At 43.6% G+C, this 13,777-nt stretch overlaps 1 protein-coding gene across 3 annotated transcripts in view; it reads right to left on the bottom strand.

The window, feature by feature from the left end:
* Positions 1 to 57: 57 nt before the first annotated feature.
* Positions 58 to 13,777, bottom strand: part of shroom2a (shroom family member 2a) — a 44,321-nt gene continuing 30,601 nt past the window's right edge. For all 3 annotated transcript variants that reach the window (XM_026157818.2, XM_026157822.2, XM_026157823.2), the window contains 7 exons: positions 11,219 to 13,622; positions 10,739 to 10,824; positions 5,624 to 6,184; positions 4,539 to 5,105; positions 3,105 to 3,276; positions 2,746 to 3,018; positions 58 to 1,453 (listed from right to left, as the gene is read on the bottom strand). In XM_026157818.2, the coding sequence (XP_026013603.2) occupies positions 1,181 to 1,453; positions 2,746 to 3,018; positions 3,105 to 3,276; positions 4,539 to 5,105; positions 5,624 to 6,184; positions 10,739 to 10,824; positions 11,219 to 13,622 (4,336 nt within the window). In that variant the 3' untranslated portion in view covers positions 58 to 1,180. The remainder of the gene's footprint in view (positions 1,454 to 2,745; positions 3,019 to 3,104; positions 3,277 to 4,538; positions 5,106 to 5,623; positions 6,185 to 10,738; positions 10,825 to 11,218; positions 13,623 to 13,777) is intronic.

Here is a 13,777-nt window from a genome sequence, read left to right as displayed (position 1 = left end):
AGAGAGAGGAAGGTGTGGTGGAGTTAATGAATGACACCAGAGAGAAGAAGACCTCAGTCAGACTCTACAGCAGACTCGTTTATTTGACAGAAAGGAGCACAGCTGATAACGTTTTTAAGACATTTAGGATGTAGAAGTGCACGAAGTGTGTGAAACTGTAACAAACTGAAATGTGCAGGGGAAAAAAAAAAGTTCTCCAGTATCTGGGAGACAGATTTAATCCATAGAGTCTGAAATTTGAAGGTCAAGGTAAAAAAAAAGAAAGAAAAAAAGAACCTCTTTATCCATATCTGTTTGCATAATCATCAATCTGAACATCTTTTAGTGTTGAGATTCAACTTCTGCACCATGAAAAACAAAACCGCGGTGACGTGAGAAGACGAAACAGAAACACCTGGTCAACATGTACATGGTGACATCATCCTGTGGATTTTTACCCTTTTCTGCCTGTGAATAAATCTAAAAAGCGCTCTGAATAATGCGACCTGCAGAAGTGGACTGAAGAGTGTGTGCAGTGGTTCTCGGCGCACTTCAAATGTGACCAATCAAGCCTGGACGTCAAGTGCTGCTTCTGTTTAGTGATGTTAAACACTCTCCTCTCTCTGCAGGTGCGTGCATCTTCATCTCGAGGAAATGTTTCTTCAGTGAGGAAAGCAGGGGCACGGATATTTTATTTAAAAAAAAAAAAAAAAAAAAAAAAAGGCCACTAGTTTGAGTGTAAAAGGTAAAGAATGATGAATTTACTGACATATTTAGCCAGATTTGACAGATCTCGTGACATTTATACTTGATAAATACTCTTAAATGCTCAGTGTGTAGCACGCATCAGCTAAATCGGTTGAAGATAAAATACTGTCTCCTCCAGATTCAAAAGGCTATAATAAATTACTAAAAAAAAAATAAAAATAAATCATAAGAAACAAAGCAAAAATATCATAAAAGGGCATTAGTGGTTGGTTGCCCCCCCCCCCCCCAAAAAAAATACCACCATCTTTACAAAAAGAAAGTTTTGTGGAGTTTTTTGTGGTTGTGATGTACACACATGCTCACAAAGTCAGGAAAATGCACCAAATAGGCTGTTTATGTGCAGATTTTCTTAACTATGCCGCCATCTGCTGGCCACAGGGCTCATGTGCAGCCGAAACCACGTGACTCTCAGACCCAGCAGTGTCTGTCCTCCTCAGAGGGCCAGCCGCTGCTCTATGGGCAGGCTGTCCATCAGACACTTCAGCTGCTCCTCGCCCAGCTTGATTTTATCCTCGAGCTTGCGCTGCTCGATAATGAGCGCCGACTTCATCTTCACAAAGTGCTCGTAGTCCGCGAGGCTGTCCTCCTGCAGGTAGCTCGCCAGGATCTCGTAAACCACACCCTCTCTGCGGTCCAGGTTCTCCTTCAGCTCCTTTGCGTCCTCGTGCTGTCGGATCAGCAGCTTCCTCTTCTCAATCAGCGTACGCTGATGAAGAAGAAAGAGAGAGTGTGAAAGGATGTATATTAACTATCCCATATCAAATTATTCACTTGGTATCGATACATCTAAATAAATTTCCATCAAAGAAAAGCTTCAACTTGTTAGATCTTCCTTCCAGTAGCTCCACAGACGCCTTAAAGCTCCTGATGTAATGAGAACAAAGGGTTCAGGATAGAGCTACTTTCCTTTGTCCTCTGTCCTCACGTGAGCCCAGCACACGCTGCATCCTGTGTGAGCCTCTGAAGTACTGCCTATTTATTTATACATATAGTATTAGTCAAATCTGACTTACTCAATACAATAACTGAAACATTTTATGAAGCCATGCAAAACTTTCCATTCATATAATGATTAAAAAAATAGTTTTAATAGATTTACAAGCCCTCAAAGTACATAAAAAATATTTAAAAAAGGACAGCTTTAAAAAAATTCTACCTTTTCTAGCTTTCATAAATTAATATGAATAAAATGGAGTCAGACACAAAATTTTCAGGGCTGAAAAACAATATTAAACACCAAAACCAAATCAATTACACCCACTCCAAGTAACAACAATGCAAAGCCAAAATCGTGCTTTTGTTCAGCGTTTTATCTTCAACTCTGATGTAAGCAGGTGCCAAACATAAGGCGCTGAGGCCAGAATCAGCCCAGCAAAGACTTCCGTCCCGCCCACTGGATGGCTTTGGGAAATGTGACAGAGAACAGAGATTTTGGATTTTAACTCCATTTTCAGAAGTTTTGTACTTTTTCCTGCAGTTACTGATAAAGACCTCCTCCACGGCCATTAATACTACACCAAAGTAATTAAGTCATAAACATTTAATTCTTTAAAATTAAGCCCAAAGAGTTATATTGACAGATTTCTGTTAAAATTGCACTTCTTTTTTTATATATAAGAAAACTCAGGGATTAAATGTGTAGTTTAACTACTGTACACCGGCAGAGAGGACATATCACTGATTAAAGTGGGCTGGATGCGGACCGTGATGTTTGACATCCCTGATGCAGAGGAACGGAAATGAGCACTGGTACCCTGAATGCTTTATTACTGGAGGAAATCTGAAAAAGTGCATATGGTAAATTCTTTTGTACTTCAATCGCATGTAACTCGCAAAATTTTCTTAGCAAGCAGGTCAAGTTTAGCGTGGCTTCATGAAATAGACTAACTGACCTTTTCCAGCTGAACACTCACACTGAGCTTCTTTTATTCATTTTCCACCACTTGTTTGTGCCTGAAGTGGAACTTTATCTAAAGTAATTCCTGAAGGTTTGCTCACCCTCTCCTCTGGCGTAGCATCCTCCTCCAGACTGTTGAGGGCGTTCTCCACTCTGGCCAGGCGCCCCGACAGGGACAGCAGAAGGCTCACCACTTTATCCAGGTCCCCCACAAACATCTTGAACTTGTCCAGCTCGTTGGGTTTGCAGACCTGCTGGACCTGGGCTTCCACCTCTTCTCCCAGAGCGTTGTTGTCCAGGATGTCCTCCTGAAGACTCTCCCGGGCCTCCCGGAGCACCTGGAGCTTCTTGCTGAGGCTGTCGATCAGCTCTTGCTGCAGAAAAAGATGAAGCTGAGAGATTAGTCCAAAACAGTGCGAAGGGTAAAGCTTTTTAACAAGCAAACACTGGTTTCTGGTACCTTCTTATTGGCCAAATCATTGTCCAGCTCATCTTCAGAGTCCTCCTCCTCCTGCTCCTGGTCCTGCATGCCCTTCATCTTAATAAGGAGCTCAGCTTTGGGAGCAGATGTGCTGTAATATGCAGAGCTGGTCACCATCGAGGTAGCTGCTGCCACGTTGTCCTCCTTTTCCCTGAAATAAATTCAGTAAGAAACTCAGAAATGCAGAAAAGCATGAAAAGAGCATTTTCCAGGAAGTTTCACCTCATGACTAACAAGTATATGCAGACACACTCATCAGTTTGAACAAGGTGTGTTAAACAGGTAACAGGTCACAAGTTTAAATATGCCATAAAAGCAGCTTCACGACTGCAAAGATGATGGGAGTCAGCGCTTTTTCATGTGGGTGCTTGCTTGTAAGTAAAAGTTAAAATTGATTACAGGAGCAGTTTTGTAGCGAGGGGAATACAAACATTTAAAGGGACAGTTCACCCCTACATCAGATTTGCAGTTAAGTCTGTAAGTATGGGAAAAATGAAACCTTTTTTGCACACTAACACGGAGCAGAGTGAGGTTATTAAAGCTGTAATCATGAAAGAAAAAAAAAATCATTTCTTTTCCAGACATCTCTACAGCCAATGACTTTAACACTGGGCAACTCGAACCGAAGCCTGAAAAATTTCATTGTGCTGCTCAGAGCTTCAAATCACATTTCCAAGCATCACAAAACTAAAGATGAAGCACTGTGATTTGCTTGGTTATGCAAATTCTACAGTAACACATTCAGTAACAGCCACTGCTCTGTTATAGCTTTAAATTAAAAGACCATCATCTGCCGTCTGAGCTTCTCCTGCTGGTTTTATCACACAAGAGGATTTTTTCCATCCTTCTTCCCTTTTGTAGTTAATACAGCTGCCACTCCTTTTCCTGTTCAAGCCAACTTTTCAACCAATCAGCATTCTGCCTGCACGCAGACTCTATAATCATCAATAATTTACTTTTACAAACACATGAAGCAGTGCAGAGAAGACAAGGAGGACAGGAAGTTGGATACAAGAGGTGTTTTTCAGATTAAAAAAAAAAAAAAAAATCCAGTACAGGCTTAAAGCTCCTAAAACGCTACCAGTGCGACATGAAGTGACACCAAAAACAAAACTGTGTCAGAGATGCACTGAAAGGCCTGAAAGTTGATTGTTCAAGACAGCTTCTCAGCCAATGAAAGTGAAAGACAAGTTCACCAAATTAAAAATAAAAAAATAAATTAAAAAATTAAAAGTTCACAGACGCTGTTGGTAGTGGTCAGTTCCACTCCATTATGATTGAATCATTTCTGCCGTCTTATCTGCAGTGGAACGAGGCTAAAGAACCAACAGCCCGGTTCTTCCTCATTCTTCTGACACTGCCCCCTGGTGACAGCATACACGAGTAGCACCTATGGATGACCTCGATGCTCACCTTTCCTCAGCGGGCCGGGAGTTTGTCTGCTTCGGCTGCACCTTCCTGCGCTGGTGAGCTTCTTCCACCAGCTGCTCCCCTTGAGGGAAGATGCCCTCCATCAAGTCCATTGTGGTCTTCATCTTGCTCTGATCCAGAATATCTGCTAGTGACTTATCCTTCCCCATGATGTCCCTGGCCAGCTCCTCTCTTTTCTGATCCTCTGCCTTGGACACTCCTGTGTTTGTCGCCAATTTATTGCTGCTGGACACGTCTGTGGGTGGCGGCGGTTGGAGGTGATCTCCTATAGTGGTCATGTATGTGTCTCTCTGGGGCATCTGTTGCTTTTGAGGGTGTGGGACCCCATCGGGCTCCTTCTGCCTGGTGAAGGCGCAGAAGACAGAGTCCTGACCTGCAGCTCCGAGGCTGCCGAGCCGAGTCACGGCGTGCCCCTCGGCTTCAATGGCGGGGGGGCTGCTGTGCTGCAAAAACGGTGTATTTTCCTTCTCTGCATTTCCTCCCGAGTGCACAATCCTGATGGGCACTTTCCTCACTGCAGAGCTTTGGTTTTCTATCACATGCTCCATCCTGCAAAAGAGAGAGAGAAGAAAATTTCCACTTAGACAAGAAGAAAACGTCCTGTTGTGGTTCTCTCAGCCATGAGCTGATTTAAAGTTTCATTGCATGATGGCAGAGGAGATTTTTTCCATGCCCAGTGTGCTCAGATATCCGAGACCTCTGGACTCCTCCCACCACTTTCTGTGGTACTGTACAGTCATACGTTTGCTACAGATGATATCAATTAGGTCCGAATCAAGAAAATGAACAAACAGTTTCATGTTTGGGGCTTAAGAAATGGAGGCGTTTACATTTTGAGCAGAATAATCTCAGAACTGCTTGTGCCCTGAATTGAACTACAGAGAATCCCTCTAATTTACTGTGCCTTGATAGCACTCACATGTTGACTCTACAGAGGCAGCGACTCTCAATGAGCCCCTTTGTACTTGAAGCATAAAGACGCGATGAGCGGAGGAGTTACAGTAGCTGTTCAGAATGTTGTGCAGCTTTGAAATGTGTGGGGAAAAAAAAAAAAACCCAAACGTTACCTGTTTGAGAATTCATCCTGAAGAGAGACCGGAGGCCTGTCGCTGAGTCTCTGTGGGGAAAACTGAGGAGATGGTGAGCGGTGCCCCTCCATGCTGGCCAGCCCTGAAGGTCTGTAGGAGGACGCAGAGGGAGAGGCTGAGAGATGATGTCCTGCCCCTTGTCCTTTGCCCTGCTCAGAGTCTCCTTTAACAGCGTGGGTGTGGTTGAAGGCGGAGTTATGATCAGAGAGGTTTAAGCCTTCACTCTGGGAACCGGCAGAGGACTCGTGGGAGTCGACCTCTGGGCATCTGGGTGGAGGCAGAGGGTTCTCTAGTGCAGGGGGCTTTCTCCAGAGTCCAGAGTGCGGGTCTGTGTGACTGTGGTCCTCAGGCTGAGGGGGGGCAGTCTCTGTGAGGTCGACAGAAATAGATGTGGGTCTGTGGCTGAGGGTGGCAGCAGCAGCTCTGTGTCTGCAGTCGGGGTCTGCTCCCGTCATGGGAGGAGGGGGTGGCGCTGAGTAATGTTCAAACTCTGCAGGCTTGTCTCTCACTTTACAATCACCTGGAGCTCTGTCAGGGAACCTGAGGAACACAAAGGAAAGCTTTTAATTACACAGCCAGGCAGCGTGGGCTATCATCAGCAGCTCAATCAAATAATACGCTGTGGCAGGGGCCTTGTTCTCCAGCAGCCACTATCATTACACCAGCACGACAAGACACACGTCTCTCCCTCTTTCTGCGGGTAACTGTTCAGCTGGCAGCCTGAGGAGGAATATTTCAGTTCCCACAAAGCCTGCAAAGAGGAATAAATAATCCTCTAGAAGCAGAAGAGCACTTTTTTCCCCCCGCCTCATTCATATTTGGAGTTTTAACTCCTTGGAGTGGAAACAGTGGAGGAGGAGAACGTGATGTGTGGAGGTCTTCAGAGAGCTGAAGGTGATTATAAACAGATTTAAACTTGTAGGTGTTTATCATTAAGTATGATTCGACTCTGCAGTGCAGAGAAAACAGGTCATTAACAGAGCCATTATATACTGGGTGCGATTTGCAAGGCTGCATGGAGAGGCATGAAGAGGCGTGGGGATTCCCCCCATCTGCCTCTGCAAAATTATTTTTTATCACAGGAATAATAAAGTATAATGTAGTCACTTAACAGTTGATGTCCGTTGGTCTGTTTTCCTCTGCCAGGTTGCTCAAAAAATAAACTTAATATGTAATTTTACCAGAAGACAGACTGCCTCTTTGGTTTTCCATGGTTATATTTGCACCACAGAACATTTAGCAAGGTTTTCAGCAGCCACTGCACTGACATACTGACACAAAGTATGGGTGAGTGAACAGAACAGCCAGATCATACACAGCGACAACCCGGCAACCAATTAACTTCAGTCCAACTTCAAGAGCAATGTTGGTTCTCGGTGATCCAGGTCATGGGAGCTTGGAAAGAAAGTGACTGGACTTCTTCGGGTTTCTTAAAGACCGTTCGGTAAGGCTGCTTTAGGTGACGGTTGTTGTGAACTTGTGCTACATAAAACTAAATTGAAGGTTTCGGCTCCATTTAAAAGCTTTTGGTACAGATTACGATTTTTTTATTTTATTTTTTTACACGTGTGTAGAGAGATGAGAGGGACCAGCCCCAAGCAGAGAACTGAGTGGTTGACGTTTTAGCAGCAGCACACCGAGAGCATCGCCATACATGCTTTCCACTGTCAACCTGATTTAATCATGTCTGAATGCCTTCATCACGCAGACATGATTAAAGCATGCAAACATCTAGCTGTAATAGTGTGGTTTCCTGCACACAGATTACATTTCCATACATGCTCCAATACAACCTTAATGTGGAGCATTCAGACAACACTGATTCATTTACCATGCAGCTTTAATCTGCCATTGTAAGATAAAATGCCACTCCAGGTGGACAGGCAGACGCCGTAACTCAAACATCCCAATATGAACCCATACAAGCTGCAACAAGTTGCATGATGAACAACTGCTTCCACCGGGCAAAGTGTGAGAACGTGGTACGCTGGTAAAAAAATAAAAATATGTAAAACTGAGGTATGATTATCAATGTTCATGAAACAGTCGCTTTTGTCTTCCACTTATTTTATATTTTTAATTATTTTTTATTTTTGTTGCTTTGGTGAAATTTTGATCTAATGACCTAAAGGTGCATTTATTTAAATTCTTCACAGTCATTTATTTTAGTTTTTAATGAGTTTTTTTTTTAGTTGTCATCTTTGACAAACTGTAAATAATCATAATCAAGTGCCACCACCCCACAGCCATTTTAATGTCTCAGGGCAGTTATTTTGAAGCATTTACTTTTTTAAAAAGGTTTTAAAAAGGTAACATTTTAGTGTGAAAGACTGAGTAAAAGTCTATCACATCTCACCATTATTATTATTATTTATTTATGTTTTAAAAATGGGGGTAAAAGAAACATCCAAATATCAGTAGAAATACATAAACTTCTAAATAAAGGTAACACAGAGTCTCTGGCTTGACTTAATTATGTTTACATATAGAGACACCCACCAAAGAGCAGGAAAAACCCTGCTCATGCGTACCATAAGTTTTAAAAGGTATTATTCTTTATAATTTAGAGTATCTGCCATAGATAAAGAAAACATAAACGGACCCATTAAAAATGATATATTCCTTTACAAAGTGTAATAAATGACATCTGCTACTTTAGCTTGGTCACTTTAGGGCTAAAACAGACAAATACGTATTAAATAACTCACCCAATGTGACGCTTTAATCTCGTCATTTCCACTGAACTGAAGAAAAAGTGAGTGTCTGGCGGCTCTCTGTGACAGAAGGCACCTGTTGGTGTCTCTTTACACTTGTATCAGTAACAATAACTGGGTGGAGCACGGATCACTTAAGTCATCTCGCAGACTATCAATGACAATACCACCCTCTGATCCGTGGTTGTTATGGAAACGTGAGAGGTTGCTCAACATCGGATACTCGACACCCCCATGAGAGTTTAGGTAGTGACAAAAGACTCCTGAATAACTGGTTACAAAGCATGAAGTCACCCTCCCCACGTCACCATACATGGCTCAAAACTGAATCATAATAATCAGAGAAACCTTTCAAAACTACTGACTGACCTTTGCTGATAGAGAAGGACAGGTGGAACAGGTGACGCTACATTTGAGCATTTTACACAATATATCAGAGTCATCAAAGGAGAACTCGTCAGCTGTCACCAGCAACACAAACAGTCACCAAGGAGCGAGATTAATCAGTCATTAATCCGTTTTAGCAAACACACAGACAGACATCGACAGACAGCTTCGCAGGATTATGAAGCTTAAATATAAACATACTGTATGACACATAATATTTCCACACTTACTTACAATGGAGAAATTTGTGTCTATATATTTATTAACTATATACATAACTTAAATCAGTCCCCTGGTCCCTGTCACACTCAGAGGTGATTAGTTAGAGAAAAAGGACATAAATATGATTGCTCAAGTTATTTATTTTGTTCATTATGTACTTAAATCGCACAAATTAATTTCATGGTGGAATTCAGTAGCTGTAATAGCTGAGATATCCCAGTCTGGATATTTGTGTTGCACCAAACAGTCCTGCATTCTCAGAATCACACAGCTGGAACTGACAAAAAAACCAGTTATGCAGACTGGCAGATCTTATCGATGATAATGTCATGCCTTCGAGCTGGCCCCCTGCACTCCGGGCCCTCATATATTCCCATGCAGGGCTGAAGAAATGCTTTATTGCCGTCACGGACACTTTCAGATGCCTCGCCTACACCGCTAAGCCTCCACTAAACGAGACAATAGTCAGCCAGAGAGACGGCTTATGTTGTTACAGCTGCGCCCAGACAGCGCCACTGTTAACAGATTATAAAGACTTCAGTGTTCCCCCAAAAGCTCTGTGCCCTCTTTTACTGATAACGCTCATGAGCATAATAACACGAAGATGGTGCGGCAAGAGCAAAACAAGTATTCAATGTTAAATTGTTCACTGAAGATAATAATTTTACAACATTAGCCTGTGAGATAAGCATTGATGCAAATACATGTAAGAACACCAATTGTTCTGCTGGTGCTGTATAGTGGAGATAACACCAGCCCAATGCCATAGCTGGCATATTTTCATGACATTTTACCAAAATCTTTATAGAAGCATGTTTTGCCATTTGGTAGCCATGTTGAAATGCCCCGAGACCCTTATTTGAGCAGCCTTATTATCTAGAATAATGATTTTAAAGATCACTGATACACAAAATCTGCATAAACAGTCATTATACAGCTTTTTGAAAATTAGTAACGCATTTAAAATAACACCATCCACCCATTCACTCTGATCTGCTTATCCAATTTAGGGTCGCAGAGCCTACCACAGCTACCACTGGGCAAGAGGCAGGTACACCCTGGACAGGTCAGCAACCTGTCGCAGCGCTAACACATTAAAATAACACAAAGTGTAATTTAGTCTTGGTGTGAGTATGGGAATATTTCACAACTCCTGCATGCCTATATCACAAATGATAATCACTGTGTTTTAACTGTATTAGTTGTGTACCCCAGTATAACCCAAAAAACTAACTTACTAAAAAACTTCTAAAATACCAAAAATATTAAACAATAACTGCTTTAGCTTAAGATATTATGGGTTTGGGCTAATCTGTCAAATCTGATACTGGGAGGTCTATATGACTGAGAGTCGAGTGTTTGCACTACCTGCTCTCAACTTAAATCAGCCCCAGAAAAATAAACTCCCCAGATTATAATAAAAAAGTAAACCAAAACTAAACATCATTAAAACGATAAAGACCAAACAGAAACTAGCAAACCCACTCTGGAAACCAACAATGAATTGAAAACAATTAAATCATTAAAATCTAAATAAAAACACAAAACATATAATATCAGTGTTGTAGAATCAACAGCCAAATCTGATTAAAAACTATTCATGCATTGCAGCCTTTGACCCAAAACAAGACCTCTAACAAGCCTTTTCACCGACAGGAAGTTGCTACTTTATCACCACTTTTGCTGTTGCCTAATTCTCACACAGCTTTTAATTCAGGATTCATCCAGTGCCATGATATCGCTCTTTCATAACGTCTTTGGATTTACTCACCATGTGTCAGAGCTGAGTGGTTCAGCAGGTTTACTCTCCGGCTCTGAATACTCTGCCTCTGACTTCTTTGCAGGAACTGGAATCTTCTGTAAATAAAGTCGAACAAATGCATTTACGCACAAACATCCACGGCAGACAGGCTCCCAGGTATCCCAGAGGCTTAACTTTTTCTTTCGATAATTATTCAAACCAACTCATGATGCTGCTTCCTGGTTTCTCACCAGTGAAAGGGTTGCCCCTTTCTCTTGCTTAAGTTGAGGGTGTGCCACTAAGAATAAACATGGATTAATATTTGACTTGGCTTCTCTTTTGTCGCTGTACCTTCAGTCAGCACTTTTGCTCTTAATGAGATGTAAAGGCCACCAAGAGGGTTTGACACACCAGGGACTTCAAAATGACGAAAATTTTTCGTGCATTGATAATTCTATCTTAACAAAAGTTACTCTGAGATCATGGACCTCGTGAGATTTCATGCCTCACCTGTTCGTAGACTTCTGTAGATGGAGACGATCTGAACCTCTCATGGGAACAGGTGGTTCTGGCTCTCTCCTCGGTTCCTGGATCGAGTATGTTATCAGCTGACTTGTACCGTCCAGAGACCCTTTTCTCTGAAGGTTTCTTCTGTGTATTCCAGCTGGCCTCATACTCGGCAAACGTGCCCAGTCTTTGCTGGTCTTGGATGGACTGCTTTTGTGTAGAAACTCTGAAGGCCTCCTCAGCGTAATCTCTACCTTTGATTCCTTTCATTGCATTTTCTGTTGCACCAACAGAGGCGGCTTCTCGACTTTGGCGCTTGATATGGCTCTCAAGGGGCATGTGGTGAGGTAGACCTGGTTTCTTACCGTCTTCAAAGAGTTTCTGCTGGTCTAATGAGGAGCTTGTATTATCACTTGGAGCGACACCCTCTTTCGTCCCCACTTTGTGAATTTTGTCTGGTTCAGAGAAAGACTTAACTTTCTTTTCTGCAGGAAAATGCTTTCGACCACCAGTGCGAGTCACCTGACCTCCTGAATGGCTCGTTGCTGACTGTGTGACAGCTGGCAGAGGCGTGACATCTTTGCGCGCATGTGCCGAGGATGGGTAGTTAGGTAAAGCCTCAGCATTAGAGTGCTCTGGTAAAACTAGCTCCAGGTCTCTCCTCCTGAAAGATGTAGCCTTGAGCACCCTCTCTTGCACTTCCTTCAGGTGGTCCTTGTAGGAGCTGGAGGAGGAGGTTGGAGTTGTACTTTCGGTGGACTTCCGGATGTCCTGATCTTCTTTAGCCTGACCCTCAACCCAGGGGAGGACAGCCGCACTTTTACTTTTCTGCAGCTTTGCTCTTCTCATCTGGATTTCGTTTCTCAGTGTGGTGGCAAAGCGGTCTTCGCGCTTTAACTGCTTAGCTTCAGTGGACTCGTCAGAAACTGCACCGCCTCTTCCTCTATCATCTTGCCCTGCGACATCCAAAGACAGTGAGTGGAGCATGGGGTTGGCCTGGGGGGAGATGTTGTTGCTCTTTTGGCTGTCGTGCTTGACTTCTTGGGGCAGTTCTCTGTGCTGCAGTGGTAGAAGCCGGCGCTGTTCAGACTGACTGCTGTGCCGAGATTCTTCTGTCTGTGTATTGTGCCCTCTCTGGCCTCCCCAATCTTCTGAGCCCGTTTTAAGTGCCGGGTTTTCATGTACACTAGTGACTTGGTGCTTGCTGTACCCATTGGTGTCTTTAGTGTGTGAGTGCTGCTGCTGTTGGGGCAGATGATACTTCACTTTAGCAACCGTCAGCGGACTGTGAGAGGTTCGCTCATTTCCAGTCTGTGGCAGATATGTCGCACAGCCCCTGTCCTCTGGTATTCCTGACAAAGACACAGGGTTCGGCTGTGTGGGCTGGCATGTAGTCACACAGTAGTAACGGCTGTGCCCGCTGCTCTCTGTGTTTTGGTCAGGGCCTGTAGAGGAACTTAAGTTCTTTCTCTGGCTCTGGCCAGTGTGTTGTGTTGAACCGTTAGCAGATACCTCCTGCATGCTGTAATAGTACCCACCTACGTTCTTTGGCTTTGGTGCAGAAGTAGCCCAAGGCTGAGGATGAAAAGTGGTTTTCTCGCTGTGGTGTCTTTGATGGTAAGGTTGGTTAACATGGGTGGGCTGCCGAACGTCACTGGAGTGGGAATACCGTTTGTTTGAAGTGAACTGGTCCTGATGGGATTTTTCAGACTGAAAGTAAAAACTGTCATGGTCGTTCTTCAGGGAAATGTTGTGACAGCGATTTTCACATGAAGCTCTGGATTGCAGGTGGGAATCGATTCCTTCGGGGTGAGCAATCATCAGCCCTCTTTCATGGACTTTAGTAGCAGCAAAACTATCACTGCGTGTGGGTGGTGGTGGAGGCGGAGGAGAAGAAGAAGCAGTTTTCTTTTTCTCGGGGACGTTCCAAACAGGCCCAAAGCTGGTTCTACTTGAAGTTGAATGGTGGGAACCAGCCGGTTCCTCGGTCTGTGGACCATCGCAGCCTGAGCTGACGCCTGGCATCTGAAAATACGTGAGCCTGTCATCCTGTCTGACTCCCTCTGCAGCCAGGCTGTGGCCATTTCTGCCACTGCTGTTGTGCTTTCCTCCCCCCTCCCACTGCCCGACTTTGTAGACCATGTTCTCTGTTGAAGCAGCATTGCTTTTTGAGAGGGTGTAGTCCGGCGTGCTGGAGCTGGTGGAGAAAGAGCTGTAGGCCGAGTCCCTTTTCCCTCCTCCGAGTTGCTCCATGCTGTTGTTTGATTTGGCGTGTGAGAGCTGACCAGCGGCGTATGGGTGTGACACATGCTCTAGGCTGTCCATGCTGCCGTGAGAGCTGAACTGGTCGGACACTCTGCGCAGGTTTGTTTGCTCCCAGCTGGTGGAGAGATTGGCCGATGACGAGCTAGAGGTTAAGAGAAATGACAGATTTTTGAACAACTGGTTTTTCAGCTGTAAAAGTTTGCCGTTAATAATAAAGGGATCTAAATCTGTACCACTATGTAACCTGTTCGTTTTATCACATTTAGATGTAGTTAATTATAAGCTTTTTGGACACCA

Source organism: Astatotilapia calliptera, chromosome 23, assembly GCF_964374335.1.
Source record: "Astatotilapia calliptera chromosome 23, fAstCal68.1, whole genome shotgun sequence".
Taxonomy (NCBI): Eukaryota; Metazoa; Chordata; class Actinopteri; order Cichliformes; family Cichlidae; genus Astatotilapia; species Astatotilapia calliptera.
This window is presented reverse-complemented; position numbering and strand designations above follow the sequence as displayed.